The 23,599-nt window shown below is 41.4% G+C and overlaps 1 protein-coding gene across 5 annotated transcripts in view; it reads right to left on the bottom strand.

The window, feature by feature from the left end:
• The window catches only part of HOOK3 (hook microtubule tethering protein 3), a 120,391-nt gene that overhangs the window by 79,383 nt on the left and 17,409 nt on the right, over positions 1–23,599 (bottom strand). For all 5 annotated transcript variants that reach the window (XR_014239047.1, XR_014239048.1, XM_082374833.1 and 2 more), the window contains exons 3-6: positions 11,929–12,001; positions 8,997–9,047; positions 7,294–7,426; positions 3,885–3,952 (exon numbers count right to left, since the gene is read on the bottom strand). Coding sequence is in view for 3 of the 5 variants with exons in the window: in XM_082374833.1 (XP_082230959.1) it covers positions 3,885–3,952; positions 7,294–7,426; positions 8,997–9,047; positions 11,929–12,001 (325 nt within the window). In the remaining 2 variants the exon portion in view is untranslated. The remainder of the gene's footprint in view (positions 1–3,884; positions 3,953–7,293; positions 7,427–8,996; positions 9,048–11,928; positions 12,002–23,599) is intronic.

The following is a 23,599-nucleotide window of genomic DNA, read 5'->3' as shown; positions in this document are numbered from 1 at the left end:
ACAGCAGCACTACTTGCAATACCCAAAAGGTGGAAACAACTCAAATGTCCATCAACAGATGAATGGATAAACAAAATGTGGCACACCCACACCATGGAATACCATTCAGCCACGAAAAGGAACTAAGTATTGATACATGCTACAAAATAATCTTGAAAATGGCAAATTTTATGTTATGTGTATTTTACCACAACAGAAAAAAAAAAAATCAAAGTCAGCTGTACCTGAATAAAGACATACAGCGAATCATCTTACAAAAGCCCTTCTTCAATTTTATAGTTCTATCCAGCCACCCCGTCCTCCTCCATGGCCCAATCAGTCACCAAGCCTATTAAGTAAAGCTCTGACAATGTTCAAATCTGTCCACTTCTCTCCACCCAGCCGCCATAACCTAGTTCAGGCTTCCATCGTTCCTCACTGGATAATTACTAAGGTCTCAACTGCTCTCCCTTTTTCTAGCCTTGTTTTCCTCCGATCCATTCTTCTCATTGCCTGGATTTTCTCAAATACAGACTTCAGTGTATTTTCTCCTCAAAAAGCAATTCACTGGTTTCCAAAATCCCAGCTCTTTCCACAAAGCTGCTCAGCATCCTACTGGCCTTACGGCTCTCGCCTCGCCTCCAGCACCCACACCCCCCGTGCCTGCTGAGGCCTCTTCCGACACCTCCCCGCGCCACGCGGCTGCCTCCTGGACCGCGAGCGTGTGCCCTTCCTGACCTCTTCTCCTCCTCCAGCACTCAGACGAGACGCCGCGCTCTCTGAGAGCCCTTCCCCAACATCCCCACGCTGAGGGACACACTCCTTTGAGGTCCTACTATCTTTCCCCCATCACGGCACTTTTCATTCTGAATGCTTTGGATGTATTCGAATTGCTCGCTTGGCCATTCTTCCCTTTAGATCACACTTTGTGAGACAAGAGGCCATGTCTATCTTTCCCATAGTTGTATCCTGAAGGCCCCCTATAGCTCCTACTGCATTCTAGGTGCTCGGTAAGTATTTACTAAATAAACACAATGCATATGCAGGTAAATGTAACGCGTTAGTGAGTAGCGGCATCGTCAGCACACAGCAGGCGTAAACGCTTGCCAGTACGGTTGTCACTATCCATCTCTTTTCAGATTTCCTCAGGATAAATTCCTAAAAGTGAAATTACAGGATCAATTACAGTAAGGCAGAACAGTTAGTGGCCCCCTTATTATTTTTCCTGTCTTTGCTTAGTAACAGAATCCTCAAATTTTGGCTGGGTCCATGACCACCTGGAAAAAAGACCACATTCCCCAGCTTCCCTGTGTGGCAATGTGAGTAACAGCTGGATAACAGGAGTGAGAATTCCTGGAAGTTTACTAAGAGGAAGTGGAGAACCTTCCTTCAGCCCTGCCTGCTGGCTGGAATGTGAATGTGAGGGCTGGAAGCCAAACAGCCACGGCTGACCACGGGGTGGGAATCCCATATTAGGGATGGCAGACAACAAGATGCAAGAAAGCTGGGTCCCTGATGCTTACGGAGTCAACCCATGACCACTTAAGAGCAAATTAAACTCAAATCTTGCTTGGGTGACCATCATTTTGTTAGTTTACCCTCCTACCATCAGTGCTGACTGACAAACTGATCCTCTCTTAAAAGCTTTGCTTTGTTGATATGTCCTGTATAATAGTGAATTTGGCTGATCCTTTGTCCCCAGTGACTGGGAGGTAGCCTCTAAATCTCTGGGATTTCTCTGCTGAGTGTCTTTGTTATTCATGGTGGGTCTCTAGATAGTTTAAGCTAGGAGATGACTCTGGTTGGGGGCTGGTGACCCCAGGAAACCCAACCGCATATGAGAGGGTTGGGGCTTTGAGCCACTTGATATCAGCCTGGCCTCTGGGGAGGAGACATGGGCTGGAAATTTAGTTCAACCTTGTGGCCAATGAGCCAACCAATCACACCTATAAAATGAAACCAACCCCAACAAAACGCTGGACATGAAAGCTTGGGTGAGCTTCCCTGGTTGGCAGCTCTCTGTGTGTTGTCACACAGTAATGTGCTGGGAGGGTGACATGTCTTGATTCCACAGGGAGGGGACAACAGAGACTGAGTTTGGGACCCTCCCAGACCTCCATTTCAGGGGGTAGGGGACTGCTTCTGATTTGTATCCTTTTGCTGTAATAAAACCATCATTGTTACTGAGTTCTATGAGTCATTCCAGCAAATAATCAAATCTGAGAAGGTACTGGGAACTGCTGGATTCATAGTCAGTTGGTCGGATTTAAAAGGAAATGCTTCATAGCACAGGGAGATCACCTCGGTGCTTTGTGACCACCTAGAGGGGTGGGATAGGGAGGGTGGGAGGGAGACGCAAGAGGGAGGGGATATGGGGATACATGTATACATATAGCTGATTCACTTTGTTATACAGCAGAAACGAACACAGCAATGTAAAGCAATTATACTCCAATAAAGATGTTAAAAAAATTTGTTTAAATAAAAAATAAAAAGTAAAATAAAAAAGGAAACACTTTATCTTAATTTGCATTTAGCATTTTTCCTGTTTGTTGCATTTTTTTCTGTTAGTTACTTACATTCTGTAGTATTTTAGTTCCCTTAAAGGTTTCTTCCATTACTTCTATAATTAAAAAATTCTCCCATCTTAAGATCATTTTCACTTTTATAGTTCTATGTCTGACACCTGATGGAGTTCAGGACATGCTACCCCCAAATATGGCAGCTTGGCATGTTGAATGTTTCAAGTTGAAGGAATCTGAGAAACAGCAGGGACAGGAAAGATTTTCTGACCTTCCTCTGGAGCAGGTCTTAAGTCCCTCACGTCCCTATGCTCAGAGGAAAGGAGTATCCATATCTCCAAAGTCAGAGGGATGCGGAAGGAATCTGAACAAACAGGACTTGCCGTTTTTCGCCCTATCACATTTTTCCATGAGACTTTCCACTCTTCACCAAATCTAGCATCAAAACACTCAGGCTGAAACACTTCTTTGGGCTTCCCTAGTGGTGCAGTGGTTAAGAATCCGCCTGCCAATACATGGGACACGGGTTCGATCCCTGGTCCAGGAAGATCCCACATGTCGCGGAGCAACGAAGCCCGTGCACTACAACTACTGAGCCTGCACTCTAGAGCCCACAAGCCACAACTACTGAGCCCACGTGCCGCAACTACTGAAGCCCATGCACCTAGAGCCCGTGCTCCTCAACAAGAGAAGCCACCGCAATAAGAAGCCCGCACACTACAAGGAAGAGTAGCCCCAACTCGCCGCAACTAGAGAAAGCCCACGCGCAGCAACAAAGACCCAACACAGCCAAAAATAAATAAAATAATTAAAAAAAAAAAAGAAACACTTCTGTGATCTTCATTTCTTTATGAATCCTCCTGTGTTGTGTAAAACTTAAATACATTTGTATGCTCTTCTATTGTTAATCTGTTGTTTGTTTGTTTGTTTTTAACAGAGGCTCCAGCTAAAAGCTTGAAAGGGTAGAGGAAAAAAACATTTTTCCCCTCCTACAGTTTCAAATAAATATTCATCTAGAAATTGCCTTGAGTCTGGCTGGAGTTGAAGACCCATTTCCTTCCAAATAAGAAACCAATACTTAAGTGTGAGGCAGACTGCTGGTTTAAGATAGATATTATTCATAATGGCTTTAGGAATTAGTCTACTATTCCTAATTCATTAGAGCATTTAAAAAAATTAGGAATAGTTACCGAATATCTATAATTCCAAGATAAACATTTAACGTTTAAATAAAAATGAGACAAGCTATAGCATAAGTGCGAAGAAAAAAATTCTCAAAAAATGAGTAGGAGAATCTCTTTTTAAAATTTCTACTTCAATTACTTAAACTCATGTTTGCTCCTTTAACTTCTCACAAACTGTAAGCACAAAGGTCTAACATACCTCCTGGATGGCTGTCATGACAACGTGTTGGACAGATTCCTCCATCATCATGATGGCTTGGATGTACTCTGAAAGTAAGAACAACCTGGAATGTCAGTGTTCAAGTTACAGACAATCAAGGGAGTAAAGGCTAACACTTCATGAATTCTGAAAAGAAGTTTCCTGTGTTTTGATTCTTCCTCGCAATTCCTCGTATATGGTTAAATACATGTGTCATAGGTAAAGTAAAGGCTGAAAATCATAGAATTTATCTTTCCTTAAAAATAACTGCCCCCCCAATAAAGTTGAGGCTACAGCTAAAGGTCACGGGAATGGAGGATCTCGGGAATGTAAAACAATGAAACGGTACAGCCTAAGGCCAGAATGGAAAGGACTCTGTATTACTATTGCTAAAATCTAAAAATCTTTCACACTATTCTTTGCTACATGTTATAAAACTTTGATGTCTGTGTTTTATTCTTATGTGACATCAAAGTATTGAATTGTGTATAATTTCTACCTTAATATTTTCTACAATTGAAAAAAAAAAAAAACTTAGGGAAACTGAGACCTGCTCAGGACAAAGAATTAAGGTGAATTTAAGATAGGGACTGACGCTATAGTTAAACACTGCGTAACCCTGGGCTTTAAAATAATGACCCAAATCTCTAATAAGCTAAAGCATCAATTTCATCAACCTTACCCTCACCAATGCCGAAAAAGAGAAGGCTCCCTTAGCCGTTCATAGTGACAAAGTTGAAAAAAAAATAATTTCTTGCCTTCTAAAAAAAGCCCTGGAAGTAGTTTTCATTATTTTCAAATCCAATAATAGATGAAAACACAGGTATTAAGCATAAAAAATCAATAGGCCAGCTGGATTTCAACAAATACGGTAAATATATTTTAATAAGAAACATTTTTTTTGAATTTTTGAATTTTACTTTATTTTATTTTTTATACAGCAGGTTCTTATTAGTCATCCATTTTATACACATCAGTGTATACATGTCAATCCCAATCTCCCAGTTCATCACACCCCCATCCCCACCCAATAAGAAACATTTTAAAACATAAAGTCATTAGGAAATTATAGTCTCAACCTGCCTCTCTCCACTCTATACCCAAAAAAACACCAAAAAAAATTGTCTCAGCACTCTAATATTATATGAAAGAGTCTTACTGTGCAATTGTTACAGTGACCTACTGGCAAGAAACTCATGGATTTGGAATGCCAAACTGTAGTCCTTTGCTTGACAGGTAACTTGTTTAAAAAAAAAAAAAAAAAAGAATTTTGACAGCACTATTAAATTACGACATTCTGGTTGTTAATGCCAAAGCTTTTAGTTAAACAAAGCATGTTTTTAAGGACGTACTGTCGTAAGGATGCTTGTACCCAATCAATGTGTGGTGATGCATACGCAAGTATACACAACACACTTAAACCACAGGCGTCGTTCTTAAGCCCAGAGTAGGAACACTGTGCATCATAACTTAACCACTTTCCGGTTTAAAAAAAAAAAAAAGAATCCCTTTAGTCTGAGCTGAACTTTTTGTTTGTTTGGTTTGTTAGTGAGGAGCGTCCTACGAGCGCTGGGTACGAGGCACCAAGCACAGAATCCCCAGGCCACAGAGCAGCTGGCGCAGCCGGGATCGGAATGCAAGACTGCGAACATGGTGGGGAGAGGCAGTGGCCCAGTGACGGGAGGAAGACGGACGACAGCCCCGTGGGTGTGAAGGGGGTGACGGGGGACAGGGGGCGGAGGTTAGTCAGGTGTGAGAGGGGAAGCGTTAGTTAAGAAGCGGTGTTGCCACGTCAAGGCCCTTCCCCGCGAACACCGTAAAATGCTGGATGATTAAATGATGATGAGAACCACATTAATGTACTAGTTTTGAAAAGTTAAAAAAAAAAAAAAAAAGTTAAATCTTAAAAGTCCAAAATCCAAGTACGGATGATCACTGGCAGATCCGGGAGGCAGCGGAGAATGAGCTGGGCTACACCAGGGAGTCTGTCCTGCAAAGTGAGCGTCTAGGCCCAAAGCCTACAGCTCAGCTCAGTACAGAGAGCATTTAGTCCTAATGTGGGAGACACGCGTTTTTGTCCTCGCTAGCCTCTCACAAGCAAGAGCTCTTGGGCAAGTCAAACAATACTCATGAGTCTCAGTTTCCCAATTTGTAAAAAGTGCTGTTTGTTCTGCTAACCAGGCAGGAGGGAGAACTCGGTAAATATTATTTTTAGTGCGTTTTTACTGCTAATCTCTGCTTTTTCAAATACACCACCGATTATGTGCCCCAATTTGACAAGTCAGATAGCCAAGAGAAATGCATGCTGAGCCAACGCCTCACTTCTAGGAACTGAGAAACAGTCTCTAAACACAGAGCCCTTGTGTCTGCGGTGCGCTATGGGTTACGAAGCAAACACACACACGGTTTCACAGACTCCTCACGACGACCAGCTGTCGTGCCCTCCCTCTGCAGACGAGGAAACAGGCCAGGCCCCCAGGGCAGTGACAGGTAACACTCGGCAACTCAGAAGTGCATTTGATCCAAGTTCTCTGCTGTGTTCCTGAGACCAGAGCATGCCCTCTGGACAGTGAGAGGTTAAAATCCTGTTCAAATTTTTCATCATTTATGTAATTTTTAGGGAAAACCTCAAGCTAGGTGTTACACAGAACACTTGGTCTGTGTGAGAAGCTCAACAAATATTTTGATTGCCTTCCCATATGACGACGGATATAGGTAACATCCTTGTCTTCTCCTATTCACACCCTGTAATAAATAATTAGCCAACTCTTAACAGCTATACATCTCCAAGAGCTGATGAATCTCCTAACAGAATAAATACGTAAGAAATTCTTATCTGAATTCAATGAACTACATTAAATAATTTTTCATCTGCCTTTTAAAGTCAAGGGTTCTACTTAGAAATGCCCAACCCACTCACCTGCAAGTTCCATGAGGGCAGGTATTATATTGGTTTTGTCTGACACTGTGTTCCAAGCCCCAGCATGATGCATGAATTCAGTAAATGTTTATGAAGTAAACCCTTTGCACTTGCAATCTAAAATATCTAATTTTACACTCCTATGGCTGAATTGACTATTATTAATTAATTAATTATTAATTAATTTGGCTGGACCTTGTCCAATTAACAGTAAATTTCATTACATTCAGTGTAGTTAAAAATAATCTACTCAAAGCATTATGTAGTCTTGCAGAAAGGGGAAGAACATCATCATAATCAAATTTATTCTAACCTGTAAAACTCTTTTAAGCTTGAAAATGGATTACCAGCAAAATCATAGAAAATGGCATACTTTGTGGGTGGCCTTAAGACGTTATCGTTTGTACATGTGATTTATATATAAAATATACAATGTGTATTACTTTCCTTAATTACTTTACATGCACACACTAACGTCAAATAAATTACCTTGCTTCTGTTCACAGTTCACAGCACAGCCTAAAATGAGTTGGAGCATCCTTCCCAGCTCTGCGGCATCAGAATGCTCCCCAACAAGGTTCACATCAGGGAGGGTAAAGTCATTAATTTGCTGCCCTAAAATCTGGACAGAGATAAAAACATGAGAATTGCATTTACATCTATATGACCAAATAAAATACGTGATAGAGATTAGTTCGTCAGCACCAGAAACTCACTGCTAAGAGCAGAGAAGTTAAGCCAATCTCACTCCCAATTTCTATTTATACCTCCCATACATAAATTATAACTATCCTGAGTCACAACAACTTAGTCCCTCATCTGGTATGTGGTATGGACACTGAGCAAAGAAACTGAGTACTACTGACCCCTCCACCTCCCCCAGAAAGACTGGCTGTGCACTCTCCAGAGAAGTAGAGCCTGAGAGGTTCTGAACCAGGGGGCACCAGAAAGCAGAAGTTAGATATAGGTTCATGCCCACAACAGGAAGACTCCCCTGGCCACCTTCACTCCATTTGACTCCAAAATACTGGTAACAAGACACCTGTATCAGGAAAGAGAATGGAGGCTTCCTTCATGGGAAAACTGGCCCCAAATGAAATGACACATTTAGACAAATGGGTAGGTTTCTGTCTGATAACCCTACAGTGAAAAATGAAGATCCTAAAAGCACAAAAGCAGGATGAATGTGGCTGTAGTGTGATGGGTAAGGAAAGAGGAGGTGAGAGGGGTCACACGGTATCCGGTGGCCCCTGGTAAGAAGTATGGATCTGATTCTCGATGCGACGGGAAACCATGGAAGATGACTTGGAGGGTGAGAGTGACATAAATTCTCATTTTAAAAAAATCATCCTGGCTTGAGAGTGGAGAATAGACTGTAGCGAGGCAGAAGTGAAATCAGGGCACACTCCGCGAGTAATCTAAGCAAAAGCTGGTGATGGCTCGGTAGAGGGTGGTGGCAGCAGAAACAGAGAAAACTGTATTTTGGAGATTTAACTATAGGTCTTGCTGATGATATCGAATGAAGGAAGGACTGTAGGATGATCTGTAGGCTTTGGACTTGAATAGTAGGGTGGACGGCAGAGTCACATACTGAGGTGAAGACAGATAACGTAAGTATAGATGTAGGTTTAAATGCACGTAAGCTTGTCGGGAAAAAACAGTAAGGAAATAACACAGGTGTTTCTAGGCTATGTTGTGTCCACTTGGTATCTGTGATCATGAAATTTAAAGTAAAACTATTTCCACTGCCTGATTTTTTTCCCCAGCAATATCCTGATCGTTCTGATGCAGACTCAGAGGATAAACAGTTAATCTAGGGATAGGGGTTTGCCGAGGAATAAAATGGAAGTAGGCACAGGACTTGTTAGTAACTATGCATGGACTCTAAACCACCTTCACGAGTAAGGGAAGAAAGGAGAGAGTTAATGGACAGCAGAAAGGAAAGTTTAACATAAATGAGTAACCACTCACAAACTATCCATATTATAGTGAAAAAGATTATTTATCTAGTAATCACCTAATAGCTGGTGAACCAGCTTTTTGAACCAACATCTTAGAGACCATACAATGGAAGATAAAGCTGATTATTAATATTAAGGTAATATTTCCTTTACTTGAAACTACTGTAAAATATTGTAAGATTAAACTATCCTATAGTAATACTTCCAAGCAGAATGAAAAAAACTCCTTACCTCATGATTGTAATCCAGGATTCCTTTCAAAATTTTCTTTAAATTGCTTATCTGTTTAAAGAGAGAGAAAACAACTGGGTAAAAGGCAATCACAGATGAAAATATAGTTTTACCTAAAAAATTTCTGAACCAACTAATCATTCTTGTTAATCATAAAGTAAACATAAAAAATAAAATTCAACAGTACATTTGAATTACTATCATAAAAAAGACTATCAATGGTTTAATTTATTTGATCTAAGAGATTTATAAAGCAAATTAAGTATCCAATTATGTTAAATTCGAAGGTAACTGAACAAGACCTAACAGTAAGATTAAATTATGTAGATCTTCTGCATGGAAAGAAAAAATGTGTCATCCTTAGTGAAGACTTGAGCTCAGTGCTGTTTTACCCAGAAAAGTAGAGTTGCATCTTACATAGAGCGTAAGTTCTAAATTTAGAGCATTAAACAAAAATTACAGTCAAAATTACCCTTGGATATCTCCTAACACAACCTACAAATCAGGTAGTCACCTATGAAGGAATGTCTGCAAATTCCTCCATGGTCAGAAAAGTGTTTTTCTTCAGCTGAGACCAAGTAAATATTTAGGAGCCATAAGGTTAAAAAAATACTACTATATCTTTAAATGTTAGTATAACGCTCAGCATTGCAAGATACTTGTGCTATAAAAAGCATCCCAGTAACAAGACAGGATAAGGGACCAACACTCACTCAACTCCAGAGCGCAGGCTCCTGGTCATGTTACCTGGGTGAAATCACGGGCAGAATCACCTGCACTATTTACTGTAAACTTATTTTCTTCCCTCTTTTTTTTTGACCCAACTCATCCGGCTGAATTTGTGTTAAGTCATATGCACACACGATATGATGCTGTTGATCATCCACCTGGCTGTCCCCAGGTAGATGCTCATAGTTGAAGACGTCCTAGGACAGAAGACTGCAGGAGTGGTAGCTATCAAATAAAAGATTCCACAGCAGGGGGATCCAGTGGTTAATCAAAGACATACTTATTTTTAAGGGAGAAAATAAACTGAAAACTTCATATTAAAAAAAAAAGAATCTCATAAATAAAACTAACATGTTTTGTATGCTTAAAAATTTGGAGACACGGAAAATATATAATATACTTTCTCTGGTTCTAGGGTGTTCAATTTTTCGTATTATAACATTTTAAATTAGAAAGTCTTAAAAATCAATGTGTTCACTTAAAATGGTAGTTTATTCTCCACTGAAAAAAGCTACAAATCTTATCATTAATCAATGGTATCTTAAAATCAATCTTAAAATTGAAGAAATATAATTGAAGAAACATAATATAGGATAAAATACAGACAATAGGAATGCAAATCGGAATGGTTACTTTCAGTTCAGAATACTGAGAGTACAATAAACATTTCGCTTTCTCTCTGTTACTGCCTTTGCCACCCTGGTGACACTGAAGACCGTGTGGATTTATGCGCACACTGTGTGCACGGGCGTGGGATACGCAACTCCCTCTTGTGAAGCAGCAGCAAACATAAGCTGATTTAGCAGCAAGACTTTAAACAGGTTATAACGTTAAAAAGCCATCACTTTAATTGCCTATTCTCGAAAGGTTATTTAGAAATTAAACAGCATCCATTCACTCTAGCTTAGTGAAAAGGAGGAATTAGATTTTGGCAGACCCAATATCTAGTCAGTGAATAAATATTTTCCTCAAACATGCGTTTTATGGGGAAATATAAAGACAAACCAAGCTTAGCTCATCTTAAGTCCAGGGGTTTCACACGCTCACTCACTTGCATTTCGGAGTCCCTACCAATCTGTATTAAAAATAAATGGCTCCAGAGTTTTCCAAGCTGCCAGTCATGACCACAGACCAAGGTGGTGTAAGGAAACTACAGAGGTGGAGAACAAGTCAGCGGCGGCCAGGGGTTCGGGTGAGGGTGGTGCGTGTGTATGACGGGGTGGAGGCACCACCGCACACCTGGCAGGGATGGGGCAGCCTGCATCACCACTGCAGGGCCGTTACGTGAGCCTACACGCTGGCAGGGCCACGCGGAGCGGCGCGCACACACAGAAGAGCGTGTGCAGAACGACTGAACGGTGAGCACGCCGTGCATCGTATCCACGTCGGCTCCCTAGGTGTGCTACTGCATGACGGTCACGCGAGAGGTTAGCCCTGGAGAAACTCGGGGAAAGGTGTGTGGAACTTCTCTGTACATTTCTTTTCCCAACCCCTGTGAATCTATAATCGTTTCAAAATATAAAGTTAAAAAAATAATTTACAGATGGGTTGCAATTTATATTTCAAAAACTAAACTAAAAACATTACTGCATTAAGGAAGGTTAAAAACTTATTCAACTACTCAGGAACATGCAGTTAGGTGGGTGGGAGGCGGCAGTGTAAACTGTGTTTCTCACTGTGGGTTTCCATCAAAGATGCTTGAGGAATACCGAAAAATAAGGCTACTAGGAAGGAAATAAAAATAATCCATTCTCTGAGTGTTCTGGACACAGTTAATAATGATCAGTATTTCCTCATTATTAATAACAACACTAGCAACTAACATTACTGTCCTAAGTACATTATATGTGTTAACTCATTTATCTCTGTGAGGTAGATCCTATCACAATCCCCATTTTACAAACGGGAAAACTCAGGCACTGAAAGGTTAAAGACTTTCCCAGCAGCTGTGAGCGGCTGGGCTGGGACGTGGACACAGGCAGTCTAGCTCTGAAGCCTGAGCCCTCAGTCACTATGCTTTACCGACTCAGACTGTATCTTGGTGAGCAATTCCAGGTTACCCCAATCTTCAATTCTAGATTATTTCACCGAAGGTTATCTAAGTTTCTAAAGCTCACTAGACACATCAGAGCAAAAGTCAACAAGTATTATATACACCCAAGTAAAAGATTAATTAACAGATAGGAAAATAAAAAGAAAATACCTTTAGCCTCCAATTATCTCCTACTTCAGTTTTGATTCTGTTTAGCCAATTTTCATCAAAATATGCAGGATCTCTGCAAATAAGAAAAAGCTAGCATGTTAATATCATGTAGCTTTCAAGCTAAAACAAAACCAAACACACACACACACATAATTGAAACCCATCCTGTATTATCACTTAACTGCAACAAAAAAAGGTATTTGACACATATGAGCCACAAAATAATACATGTACATGAGATTGAATGCAATTACAGTAGAAATCTCTAAAATCAACTGTTATCACTCATTAAAAACATAATTTTATCAAAAGCAAGCTAAAAGGTGAAAAGTGATAACATACAATTAATACATGTTTTTCAAATTATACACTAATCTGGAATTAACATAATTAGTAGATACCATGCTAATATCTAAAAACAGTCAAAATCAATGACAACTGTTTTATAAAGGCAAAAGACGTATATTAGGAAGAAGGTTAAAATAAGCTTTTCAGTTAATATTTCAATGACTTTCATCACTTACTACTTCAAAGGTCACCAATAATGTTATTAAAATTTCAATTTCTTTAAATAATATAAACAGAGAACCTGCTTATTCAATACTAGACATTAGACAAAGTTGGATCCCGTTTATGTTTGCAGAAGCCCTAAATCTAAGATAACACTGGTGTGGACAAACAAACTGAAACAAGGATAGACACTGAATATACTTATGCTTATTTTTCTTAGGAAAACCTCCAAAACTTCTATAAACACTAGAAAGAAAAAAAAAAAAGCTTTTATCCTGGCATGATAGTCGCTTTAAAGTTCTTGAAATCGATGCTCTAAAAAATTAAATTATTTGTTCAAGACCACAGACTGAACACCTCTGTCCTGCTCCAGCAAGTGCCAAATCCAAAGATCTTTTCATAACACAACCATCTCCGTTCACTCAAAAAACATAATGGCAACGAGAGAAATATGTTAGGGTAAAAAAAATCTACATTTCAACTTACACTGTCACTCAGACTGATAAATACAACCGCTACTAAATTTTGGTCAAATTATCTTTAAATAAAGTAACCTGCTATGCAGAATTTTAAAAATTTATTATTAAGAAAAATATACATATTTAGGCATAAGAATTTTTTGGTAGAATTTTGTAAATTGATTGATTAATTAATTAATTAATTAATTAATGGCTGTGTTGGGTCCTCGCTGCTGCGCGCGGGCTTTCTCTAGTTGCAGCGAGCGGGGACTACTCTTCGTTGCAGTGCGCGGGCTTCTCGTTGCGGTGTCTTGTTGTGGAGCACGGCCTCTAGGTGTGTGGGCTTCAGTAGTTGTGGCTCACGGGCTCAGTAGTTGTGGCTCGCGGGCTCTAGAGCACAGGCTCAGTGCTTATAGCGCACGGGCTTAGTTGCTCCACGGCATGTGGGATCTTCCCGGACCAGGGACTGAACCCGTGTCCCCTGCATTGGCAGGTGGATTCTTAACCACTCTGCCACCAGGGAAGTCCCAAGGCATAAGTATTTATGAAAAAAGTTACAGCTAAGTTTTCTCTGTAGAAATCTATTAGGATTATTTTTGAAGCCTGTATCAAAGTTAACATGTTAACTTTATTGTCTATTTCCCTACTCTTAAATTTTTAAAAATTGAGATATAATTCACATACCATACAACTCACCCATTTGAAATACACAATGCAATGGATTTTAGAACATTCACATCACCACAATCTAATTTTAGAGCCTTTCCATCTTCCCCAAAGAAATCCTGTATCCACTGGCTGTCACTCCCCATTTCCCTCTCTCCAGCCCCTAGAAATTACTAATCTACTTTCTGTTTTCATGGGCATGCCTATTTTGTACATTTCATATAAATGAAATTATACACTGTGTGGGGTCTTTTGTGTCTGGCTTCTTTCACTCAGCATGCTTTTAAGGTTCATCCATGTTGTAGGACGTGTCACCACTTCATTCCTTTTTATGGCTCAAAAACATTCCATTTATGGATACACTACATTTTGTTTATCTATTCATCAGCTGATATACATGCTTCAATGTGGGTATGTGCCTAGGAGTGGAATTGCTCGGTCCCATAATAATTCTGTTTAACATCTGAAGTGTGACCAAACTGTTTTCCAAAGCAGCTGTACCATTTTACATTCCTGCTAGCAACACATGTCAGTTCCAGTTTTTCCACAGCCTGTCAACATTTGTTATTATCTCGCTAAAAAGTTATGCCCATCTTAGCGAGTGTGAAGTAATATATTATCTCACTGTGGGTTTTTAAAAAAATTTTTTTATAATTCATTTATTTTTATTATTTATTTATTTATTTTTTATTTTTGGCTGTGTTGGGTCTTTGTTGCTGTGCGCGGGCTTTCTCTAGTTGCGGCAAGCAGGCTTCTCATTGTGGTGGCTTCTCTTGTTGCGGAGCATGGGCTCTAGGCATGCGGGCTTCAGTAGTTGTGGCACACGGGCTCAGCAGTTGTGGCGCACAGGCTTAGTTGCTCCGTGGCATGTGGGATCTTCCCAGACCAGGGCTCGAACCCATGTCCCCTGCGTTGGCAGGTGGATTCTTAACCACTGCGCCACCAGGGAAGTCCCTCTCGGTGTGGTTTTGATTTGCATTTCCTTAATGACTAACAATGTTGAGCATCTTTTCATGTGCTTATTGGCCACCTGTATATCCTCTATGGACAAGTCTATTCAGAGTCTTTCCTGTTAAACAACTGATTTGTCTTTTTATTATTGAGTTGTGAGAGTTTTTTTTTTTTTCGGTTTGTCTTTTTGTTTGTTTTTAGTATTCAGGGTAAAAGCCCCTTATCAGATATAAGATGTGTAAATAATTTCTCACATTCTGTGAGTTATCTTTTCACTTTCTTGATGGCATAATTTGCAGCACAATAGTTTCTAATTTTTGGTAACATTCAATTTATCTATCTTTTGCTGTTGGTATTATATCTAAGAAGGTTTTGCCTAATCCAAGGTCAGGAAGATTTACTTCTATGTTTTCTTCTACGATTCTCACAGCTTTAGTTTTAAATTGAAGTTATGATCCATGTACATAGTGTACGTAAAGGGTCTAACTTCCTTCTTCTGCATGTAGATATTCATACCCATCTATTTTTGTTTTAAGCTTAATCTAGCTTCTTTAGTCAAGGTTCTTTTGTTGTTAAGTAAGAAAAACTAATTTGAGCAAAATTGTGCAAAAAAAGGGAACTTACTGGAAGACCACTGAGGTATGTTATGGTATAGAAAGATAGCTGGGCCTCCTTGAGTACTGAAATAAGGATCCGGAAAGCTGTTAAGAATCCAGACAGTACTCTCCTTCTGACTTTCACCTTTGCTTCTGCCCATCTATTCGTTTTCTCTCTGAAGACCAGCTTTTTCTGTTTCTCCACACAACGCTGAAGAGAGCTGCACACACGCTCCAAGTCTTCACCATGCCAGTTCAAGAAGATAGTTTTGAAGACCAGCCATCACTCAAACCCAATTCTAAATTCCCAGGAAACTCCAAATAATACAGCTAGAGTCTGTTTTTCATCCCTAGTCCGACTGTATGTGACCAAAAGGATGGACAGCCACAAGCAGGACACCCACAACTTCAGGTTTCAGAGAAAGGGACTCCTGTAAACTGGGCAGAGAACCCCCCAAAAGTGTCCTCTTTGCTTAAAACGTCTTGTGAAAATAGATAATGCAAAGAAAAACAACTTAAGTGAATTCTACTGAAATATTAAAGAACTGTTATAAAAATAATTCAGAAAGTAGAAAATATTCCATATTTTTAATAATCAAAAAAGCTGTAATCTAAAAATCATAATCATTGCCAATCAAGTAATAGTCTTTCCAATCAAAAAGGACAATCATAAGTAGGGCAATCTGTGAGTCTGGTGCTAAATGGGTGATGATTACCCAAAGCCAAAGGCACTGAACTTACTAGCTAAGTGGCAATTCAGGGCCACACAGCTAAAAGATACTTATATTTCAACAGGAAACCCCTTAACTTATAAAAAAGAATGCTTTAAAATGTCTAAGAGGGCTTCCCTGCTGGCGCAGTGGTTAAGAATCTGCCTGCCAATGCAGGGGACATAGGTTCAAGCCCTGGTCTGGGAAGATTCCACATGCCGCGGAGCAACTAAGCAACCCTGTGCGTCACAACTACTGAGCCTGTGCTCTACAACCCGCGAGCTACAACTCCTGAGCCCACGTGCCACAACTACTGAAGCCTGCACGCCTACAGCCTGTGCTCTGCAGTAAGAGAAGCCACCGCAATGAGAAGCCCGTGCACCGCAATGAGGAGTAGCTCCCCGCTCGCCGCAACTAGAGAAAGCCTGCGCGCAGCAATGAAGACCCAATGCAGCCAAAAATAAATAAATAAATTTATTTTAAAAAAAAATTAAAATGTCTAAGAAATTATATACTCTGAGAACTCCAAGATTATGGGATACTTCATTTACAACTTACAGCAACACTTCTTATGAATCAAAGAACTCAGAAAAATCTGAATAAAGTATTTCAAACCAATCACTGTGATACAGTTTGCTTTTTGCTTAAAAGATGACCACATCAAAGCCTCAGAACGCGCCTGAGCCGGACGGGAAGACAACAAAGGACAGCTGTTACCACCATGTGCTCAGCACCAGTGACCTGCCAACCGTGGAGCCAGGAACTCTGCGCTCACAGTGACACTGCCAGGAAGGTACCACTGTCCCCATGTTACGCTGAGCAATATCATACTCAGAAGTTAAGTAATTTCCCCAAGTTCAATCACGCCGTTAAGTGGCAGAGTTGATGGTACTGTCACTTTTGTTACAAAAGATCAGCAGAGTTCAATACGAAACTGGCCCTAGCAAACGACACCAGGGTCCTGTGGCTAATTCTCTCCTTCCTGCTCAGCCATCTAGTCACAGAGAGCAAAGACCCACATCGTTCAAGATGTTCTACGGTCAACAGGGGCAGATGTCTGTCTCATTCACCACTGTCTGCCCAGCACTTCGTGTCTGACACACAGCAGTTCTCATTGATACCTGTGCACTGAAATACATTTGGAAGGTGATAGCACTTTTATTTAATAAGCTTCCAATCTGCTACTTGGGCGGAACACAGCAAGAATAGTAGTCCACAAATCTAAACTATGACACAAGTTAACTTATCTATGAAACAGAACAGAATCACAGACATAGAGAACAGACTTGTGGTTGCCAAGGGGGAGGGGGTTGGGGGAGGGATGGAGTGGGAGATTGGGGTTAGCAGATGTAAGCTTCTATACAGAGAATGGATAAACAACAAGGTCCTACTGTATAGCACAGCGAACTATATTCAATATCGCCTAATGAACCATAATGGAAAAGAATATTTTTTAAAAAGAATGTATATATATGTATAACTGGATCACTTTGCTGTACAGCAGTAATTAACGCAACACTGTAAATCAACTATACTTCAATAAAAAAAAAAAAAAAAGAATAGTAGTCCACAGCCTTCTTCCATTCAATACGACTTTTCCTAGTCATGAACTTGACTCAATATGCAGGCATCTAGCCATAACTCTGTTTCGCTAAGTAGTTTACAATTTCAGCAATGTTTTCTAAGTACCCCTTAATAAACGTTCTCAGGCTAGGATCAAACAGCATAAAGGTGATTTTCTCCAAAATATTAACAGGTTACAGTTCTGCACAGATACATAGATGACAAGGGATAATCTTACTGGGAGTGTTCTTCACGAGCCAGAAACCATCTTTAGCGTCTTACTATGTCCTGACTCCTCTTAGGAAAACGACATAAACCAGCCACAAAACATACGAAGCCATTTCCTCGACTTTCGCAGTAACACATCTATTCAGCTGTAACTTATGCACCAGTCATAGCTTAAGCTAAAGGAAAAGCTTATTAATTTTAATCCGTAACATAATTCCAGGAATACACTGTCATCCTGCAGCCAACTGCTTCCACAGAAACCAAAAAATTAAATTTTATTTCTACTGCTTAAATTATTTAAGTACCATAATATTCTTATTGAACTCCCCCAAATTAAGATGGGGTCCAAAACAAACACTGTATTTTGACTCAATTTCTTAATATGACATTTTTATTAGCAAATGTTACTATTTTTTAAAATAGGTATGTTAATTCTTAGGTCTATTTTCCTTTTTCTTTTGGCCACGCTGTGCAGCATGTGGGATCTTAGTTCCTGACCAAGGATCAAACCCATGCCCCCTGCAATGGAAGCTCGGAGTCTTAACCACCAGACCGCCAGGGAAGTCCCTCTTAGGTCTATTTTCTAATGATCTTTTCATTACCTAAAACAATCATTTTGGTCCCCTGCCACTAAATGGATATTGAAGAGTTGGCTATGACATTTATATTTCGCATCCTTGATGACAACAAAAATAAAGCAAATTATGCTTTAGCCTATGCTGTGTTAGAAAGAGCAACAGAGGCGCAGAGGCACAGGCTCTAAACCAAGAGAAGGCAATCAGGTCCCATAAATAAAAAGAGGCATTCCACCACTGTCCACAGCTTGACCTTCATTTTATCTCTTTTGGTCTCATCTACTTTCTTTTTCCCTCTTTCTTGAACTCTGAAAATAAATCCTAATGGCACTTAGAGGCACAACTTACTACTTCTGATGTTGCTCTTTCAATCAATATGCAGTTGTGGCAGAATAAAAAATATATTTGCCCTCTGTCCCTGGATCCTGGTGCTGAGCTCCTAAAACCCTGAGAATTTCCTGAATGATGGGGTGTCTTTTATAATTCATCATGGGTCCTTTCCAGCCACACCGGAGCTTATGCTAACAGGGTGATTCACTGTGGGACCCGTAGACAGCTTCAGGACGAGGGCTGGTCCCAGAGGAACTTTCAGCCCCACCCCCTGACCTCCAGGAAGGGACTGGAGGTGGAGTTCAAACACATGGCTAATGACTTTACTCATGCCTCTTTAGTGAAACCCCCCAATAAAACCCTAAACAACAGGGTTCAGGAACTTCGGGGCGGGTGAGCACATCACTGTGCTGGGAAGGCAGTGGGCTTGTGGGGTCACAGAGCTCTGCGCTGCCTCTACCCCACACGTCCCTGTGCATCTCCTTCATTTGGCTGTTCCTGAGTTGCATCCTGTACAATAAAAATGTAATCGTAAGTATAGAGCTTCCCTGAGTTTTGTGTCATTCTCGCAAATATCAAACCTGAGGGGGTTCATGGGAACTCCTGAATTTGCAGTTGGCTGGGCGGAAGTGTGGGTGCCCCAAGGACCCCACCCATATCCACCTGGCGTCTGCAGTGGGGGCAGTCTTGTGGGACTGGGGCCTTAACTGCCGAGTCTGCCCCGAGTGTCAGAATCAAAGGACTGTGACCTTAACTTGTGGGGTCTGAGCCACCTCGGGAAGCTGGTGTCAGAACATCGAGTTGGTATCAGGGAAACTGTTGATGGAAAATGACAGAGTGGTGAACTCTTCTTGGAGATAAAGGATAAAAGAAGATAAAAGTTGCTTCCTTTTCATTTCAAAGTTCGTAATTCCATATTCATTCATTTAGCTAACATTTACAGCACACCTACTCTAGAGCAGGACAAGGGGCTCTGGAAGGTAAGGGCGGCGGCGATACTGCACCGGTGGTCAGGGTGGGCTAGCTCTCAGTGGGCACCGGCAGCCGGCAAGGAAGAGCAGCACGTGGGTGTCTGCCTGATAAACACCCGAGGCAGACGGACGGGCCCCGCACAATGCCCCCAGCAGGAGAGTGTGAGGATGAGCGGGGCGCCGCTGTGGGAAAGAACGCCAGCAAATGAGGTCAGAGTTCAAGAGGGAGGAGATATGGGAACATATGTATGTGTATAACTGATTCACTTTGTTATAAAGCAGAAACTAACACACCACTGTAAAGCAATTATACTCCAATAAAGATGTTAAAAAAAAAAAAAAAAAAGAAATGAAGTCAGAGTGGTACCAAGGGCTCAGGTCACTTGGGCTCTGATACATCACTGTGAGTCCTTTGGCTTTTACCCTGAGTGAAAGGGGGCACCAGTGCAGGGCTCTAAGCAGAAAACCTCACTCTGGCTGCTGGGTTCACATGAGACTCTGGGGCAGGCAACTACAGAAACACCGACACTAGTCAGGAAGTTACCAGCATGATATGGGCAAGAGATGACGGCAGCCAGACCAATATGGTAGCAGTAAAGGTAATAATTTTTATCATAAAACTTTTTTACTCCTAAAAATTCCACTATACATCTGTAATAAGTAAGGCACTTTCCTGTGCCTTACTAACCATGGTTCTGATACTACACCTAATATAATAAAGAAACACTCCCAGAATACCACCTAATAATCTATATTCAAATTTCCTCCATTACATCCTTGAAATGTCTTTGTTCAAACAAGATCCAAGCTTCATGCATTGCATTTGTTTTTGTTTTTGAAACTGTGGTAAGAACACTTAACATGAGCTCTGCCCTCTCAAGAGACAGTCAAGATCAGAGTACAGTGCTATTAACCACAAGCATAGTGCTGCACAGCAGGCCGTAAGGGCTTATGCATCTCATGCAACTGAAACTTTATACCTGTTGAACAGCAACTCCCCGTTTCCTCCAAATCCCAGCCCCTGGCAGCCACCACTTCTCTCTGCTTCCATGAGTCTGACCACTTCAGACACCTCCCAGAAGTGGAGTGGCGCAGTCTGCCCCCTGGGACTGGCTTTCTCGCGTAGCATGACGTCCTCCGGGGCATCCACGCTCTGCACACGGCAGGTCTTCCAGAAGAACCACGTGATGCGTTTGGTCAGTGTCTTTCTCTCTGGACTCCTGGATCTAGAATAGTCCAACCCATTCCTTTCTTCTCTTGACATTCACTTGCTGAAGAGACCAGGTCAACTGTCCTGTGAAATATCCCACTTTCTGGATTTTCCTGATCCTTTCCTTGTGACTCATTTTAACCTATTCCTCTGTCCTCTGTATTTCTCTGTTATCTGGAAGTTAGATCTAAAGGCTGGATCTAGCTATATTTTAAAAGTGTAGCCTTCAGTATTTCCTGATGGGTTGGATGCAGGATGTGGAGAAAAAGAGAGGTTTCAAGGTCTGAGCAGCGCAAGGCCAGAAACGCCAACAACTGAAATGAGAAGACTTTGAGTGGGTCTGAGCAGAAGACAGGGTTTAGTTCTAGATACGATGACTCTGAGATGTCTTTTAGACCCAACTGGAGATGCTAAGTAGACAATCAGACAAGTCTGCATGTCAGAGGAGAGGTTCACACTGGAGATAAAAATCTGAGCATCATTAGGATATGGATGCCATTTAAGGCTATGAGACTAGGCGAAATCATCGAGGGGGTGAACGCAAACAAAAGAGAAGAGGGGCCAGGCCTGAGTCCTTAAGCTCTGCGTCCTTAGGAGGGAGCACAGGAGGGAAACCAGCACAGGAAATGCAGATCATCCAGTGAGACAGGAGAGAAACCTGGAAGGTCACGGTATCCTGGAGGCCAAATCTTAATAAGTGTCACAAGGAAGCAACAAGCAGATGAGCATCTGTCCTTTGAACGCTGCTGCCAGTCCCGACGAGGACTGAGGACGGGCATCAGCATCAGCAACAAGTGCAGTTCTAACATGATGGTGGGGAAACCCTGACGGAAGTGTATTTAAGGGGGCGGCGGGGAGAACTCTGAGACAGACGCTGCACAGGCAGGAGAACCGGAGCAGTGACTGACAGGAGTGGGATCCTGAGAAGTCTGTTTAAAGATAAATAAGCCTGCTTCCCTGCTAGCGGATATGACCCTGCCGAGCAGGGGAAGCCGTGGGTGTAGCAAAGAGGGGAGAACTGGTAAAGCAAAGATCTTGAGTAGGTGAGAGGCAAAGGGACTCAACAGACAACGTGCAGCCGCTGACTTGACGACAGGACTGCCCCCGGCACAGCTCGAAGGCGGTAACGGGCAGCGAGGCGGCCACACTGATGCCGGCGGGGGCAAACGTAGTCGGGGAGTCAATAGAGATTCTCCTGTATGTGTTTCAACTTTCTCAGAAGTAGGCGGTCCCTTACCTTGGAAGGTAATCAGAGGAGAGAGTGGGGAAGTGGTGCTGAAGGTCTCCAGAAAGGACAGTGGAAGACGGTCACCCGGAAGAGGGGTAGTGAGAGGGCTGGGGAAGTACCAGATGACCAGGGGTTCACACTGGGAAATGTAAAATGAGACGCACCAGCAAGTCTGTGTCTTTTCCAGCTCGGTTCAGCCACATAGGTGAGACGCAGAAATGGTGGGATATTCGATTTAACCAAGTTGTGGTTTAGCCAAAAAAGTACAAAGAAATAAAAAAGGGGCAGAGGAGCTAAAAATGTACACAGGGAGTGATTATGACTGACCACGGAATTTCGGCTGAATAAGAGGAAAGAAAGAGGTGAAGGTGAAGGACAGTGTTGAGACCCCACCGGCCCTCGAGAACTGAAGGATGGCTGGAGATGTGTGGCCAGAGAGAGTGAGATGGAAAGACAGGAGGCAGTGGTCAGATGGCGGGAGAGAGCAAACCGAGACCACGGAGGGTCGCAGATTACTGGTGATGATAAGCCATGGGGTATGACCTCGAGAATGAGTGGCTGAAACTGGGTAGAGGATGAGACCAAAGGAGATGAGTCAAGGAGTTGACAGGCAAGGGTCTAAAGGACCATATCCAAGTCCCCAGGAATTTCCACAAGGGTGGTGCTGGAAAGAGCAGCAGGACGCCTGGATCCAAAGCTGCTGAGAAACGAGAGGGATGATGTCGTCAGACTCAAAACTGAGGGGTCTTAAGGAAGATGTGAGGGGAATGGTCTGGAAGCAGCACTGAGGAGGCACCATGCTGAGCCGAGTGGTACATGAAGAAGAAACAGCCTTACTTAGAAGCCTGCAGAGGCAGGGCTGTTACGGGAGAAGAGGGTTCTTTCAGGCCCGAAGTTGATCAGGGCAAAGCAGCGATTGTTCTCTGGCAGGTGTACCATAGGTTCACCAAGAATCACAGGTTTTATAGCATAAACAGTCAATTCAAGTTCTTGTTGTCTCACACAGAACATGCTGTGCTCTCCAAAGTGGGTGCTGCTTTGTAAAAATCTTTACAAAGGCTAATGTTAATTTTCTTCAAACCAAGAAGTAGAAAATAAGAAAGAAAATTCTATAAATTTGAGTTTTGATAATATTAAGAGTCATAGCTCCCTAAAAACTTAAGGCCCCCCTCAAGAAAAGGTTTTCATTTTGTATTTGTTGATATATAGATGTAAAAGGATAAACTACATCTTAAGTGTTTTCAGTGCCTGATCTATCATTAAAAATTACTTCAATGAACAAGAATCTAATCATCCATGGATGCTGTCTGTCCAGTCATTAGACAGTTCAACATAATCAAAATCCTGAAAATATGGGAAAGGAATCTTTGCAATAAATAGTGCAAAAAAAAAGAGACCCTTATATCATACACAAAAAGTAATAACTCAGAATGTGTCACAGACCTAAATATAAGCATTAAAACTACAATACTTCTGGAGGAAAACACAGGAGAAAATCTTAGAGACCCTGGGTTTGGTAAAGGTTTCTTAATTAAAAAAAAAAAAACCATGGGAACTAAAAAAAATATATTAAATAATAAGTATTTAATAATTAAAACTTTAAAAATATTTGCTCTGCAAAGACACTATTAAGAAAATAAAAAGGGAAGCCACAGGCTGGGAGAAAATATTTTAA

Source organism: Balaenoptera borealis, assembly GCF_965194805.1.
Source record: "Balaenoptera borealis genome assembly, chromosome: 21".
NCBI classification, from domain to species: Eukaryota; Metazoa; Chordata; class Mammalia; order Artiodactyla; family Balaenopteridae; genus Balaenoptera; species Balaenoptera borealis.
This window is presented reverse-complemented; position numbering and strand designations above follow the sequence as displayed.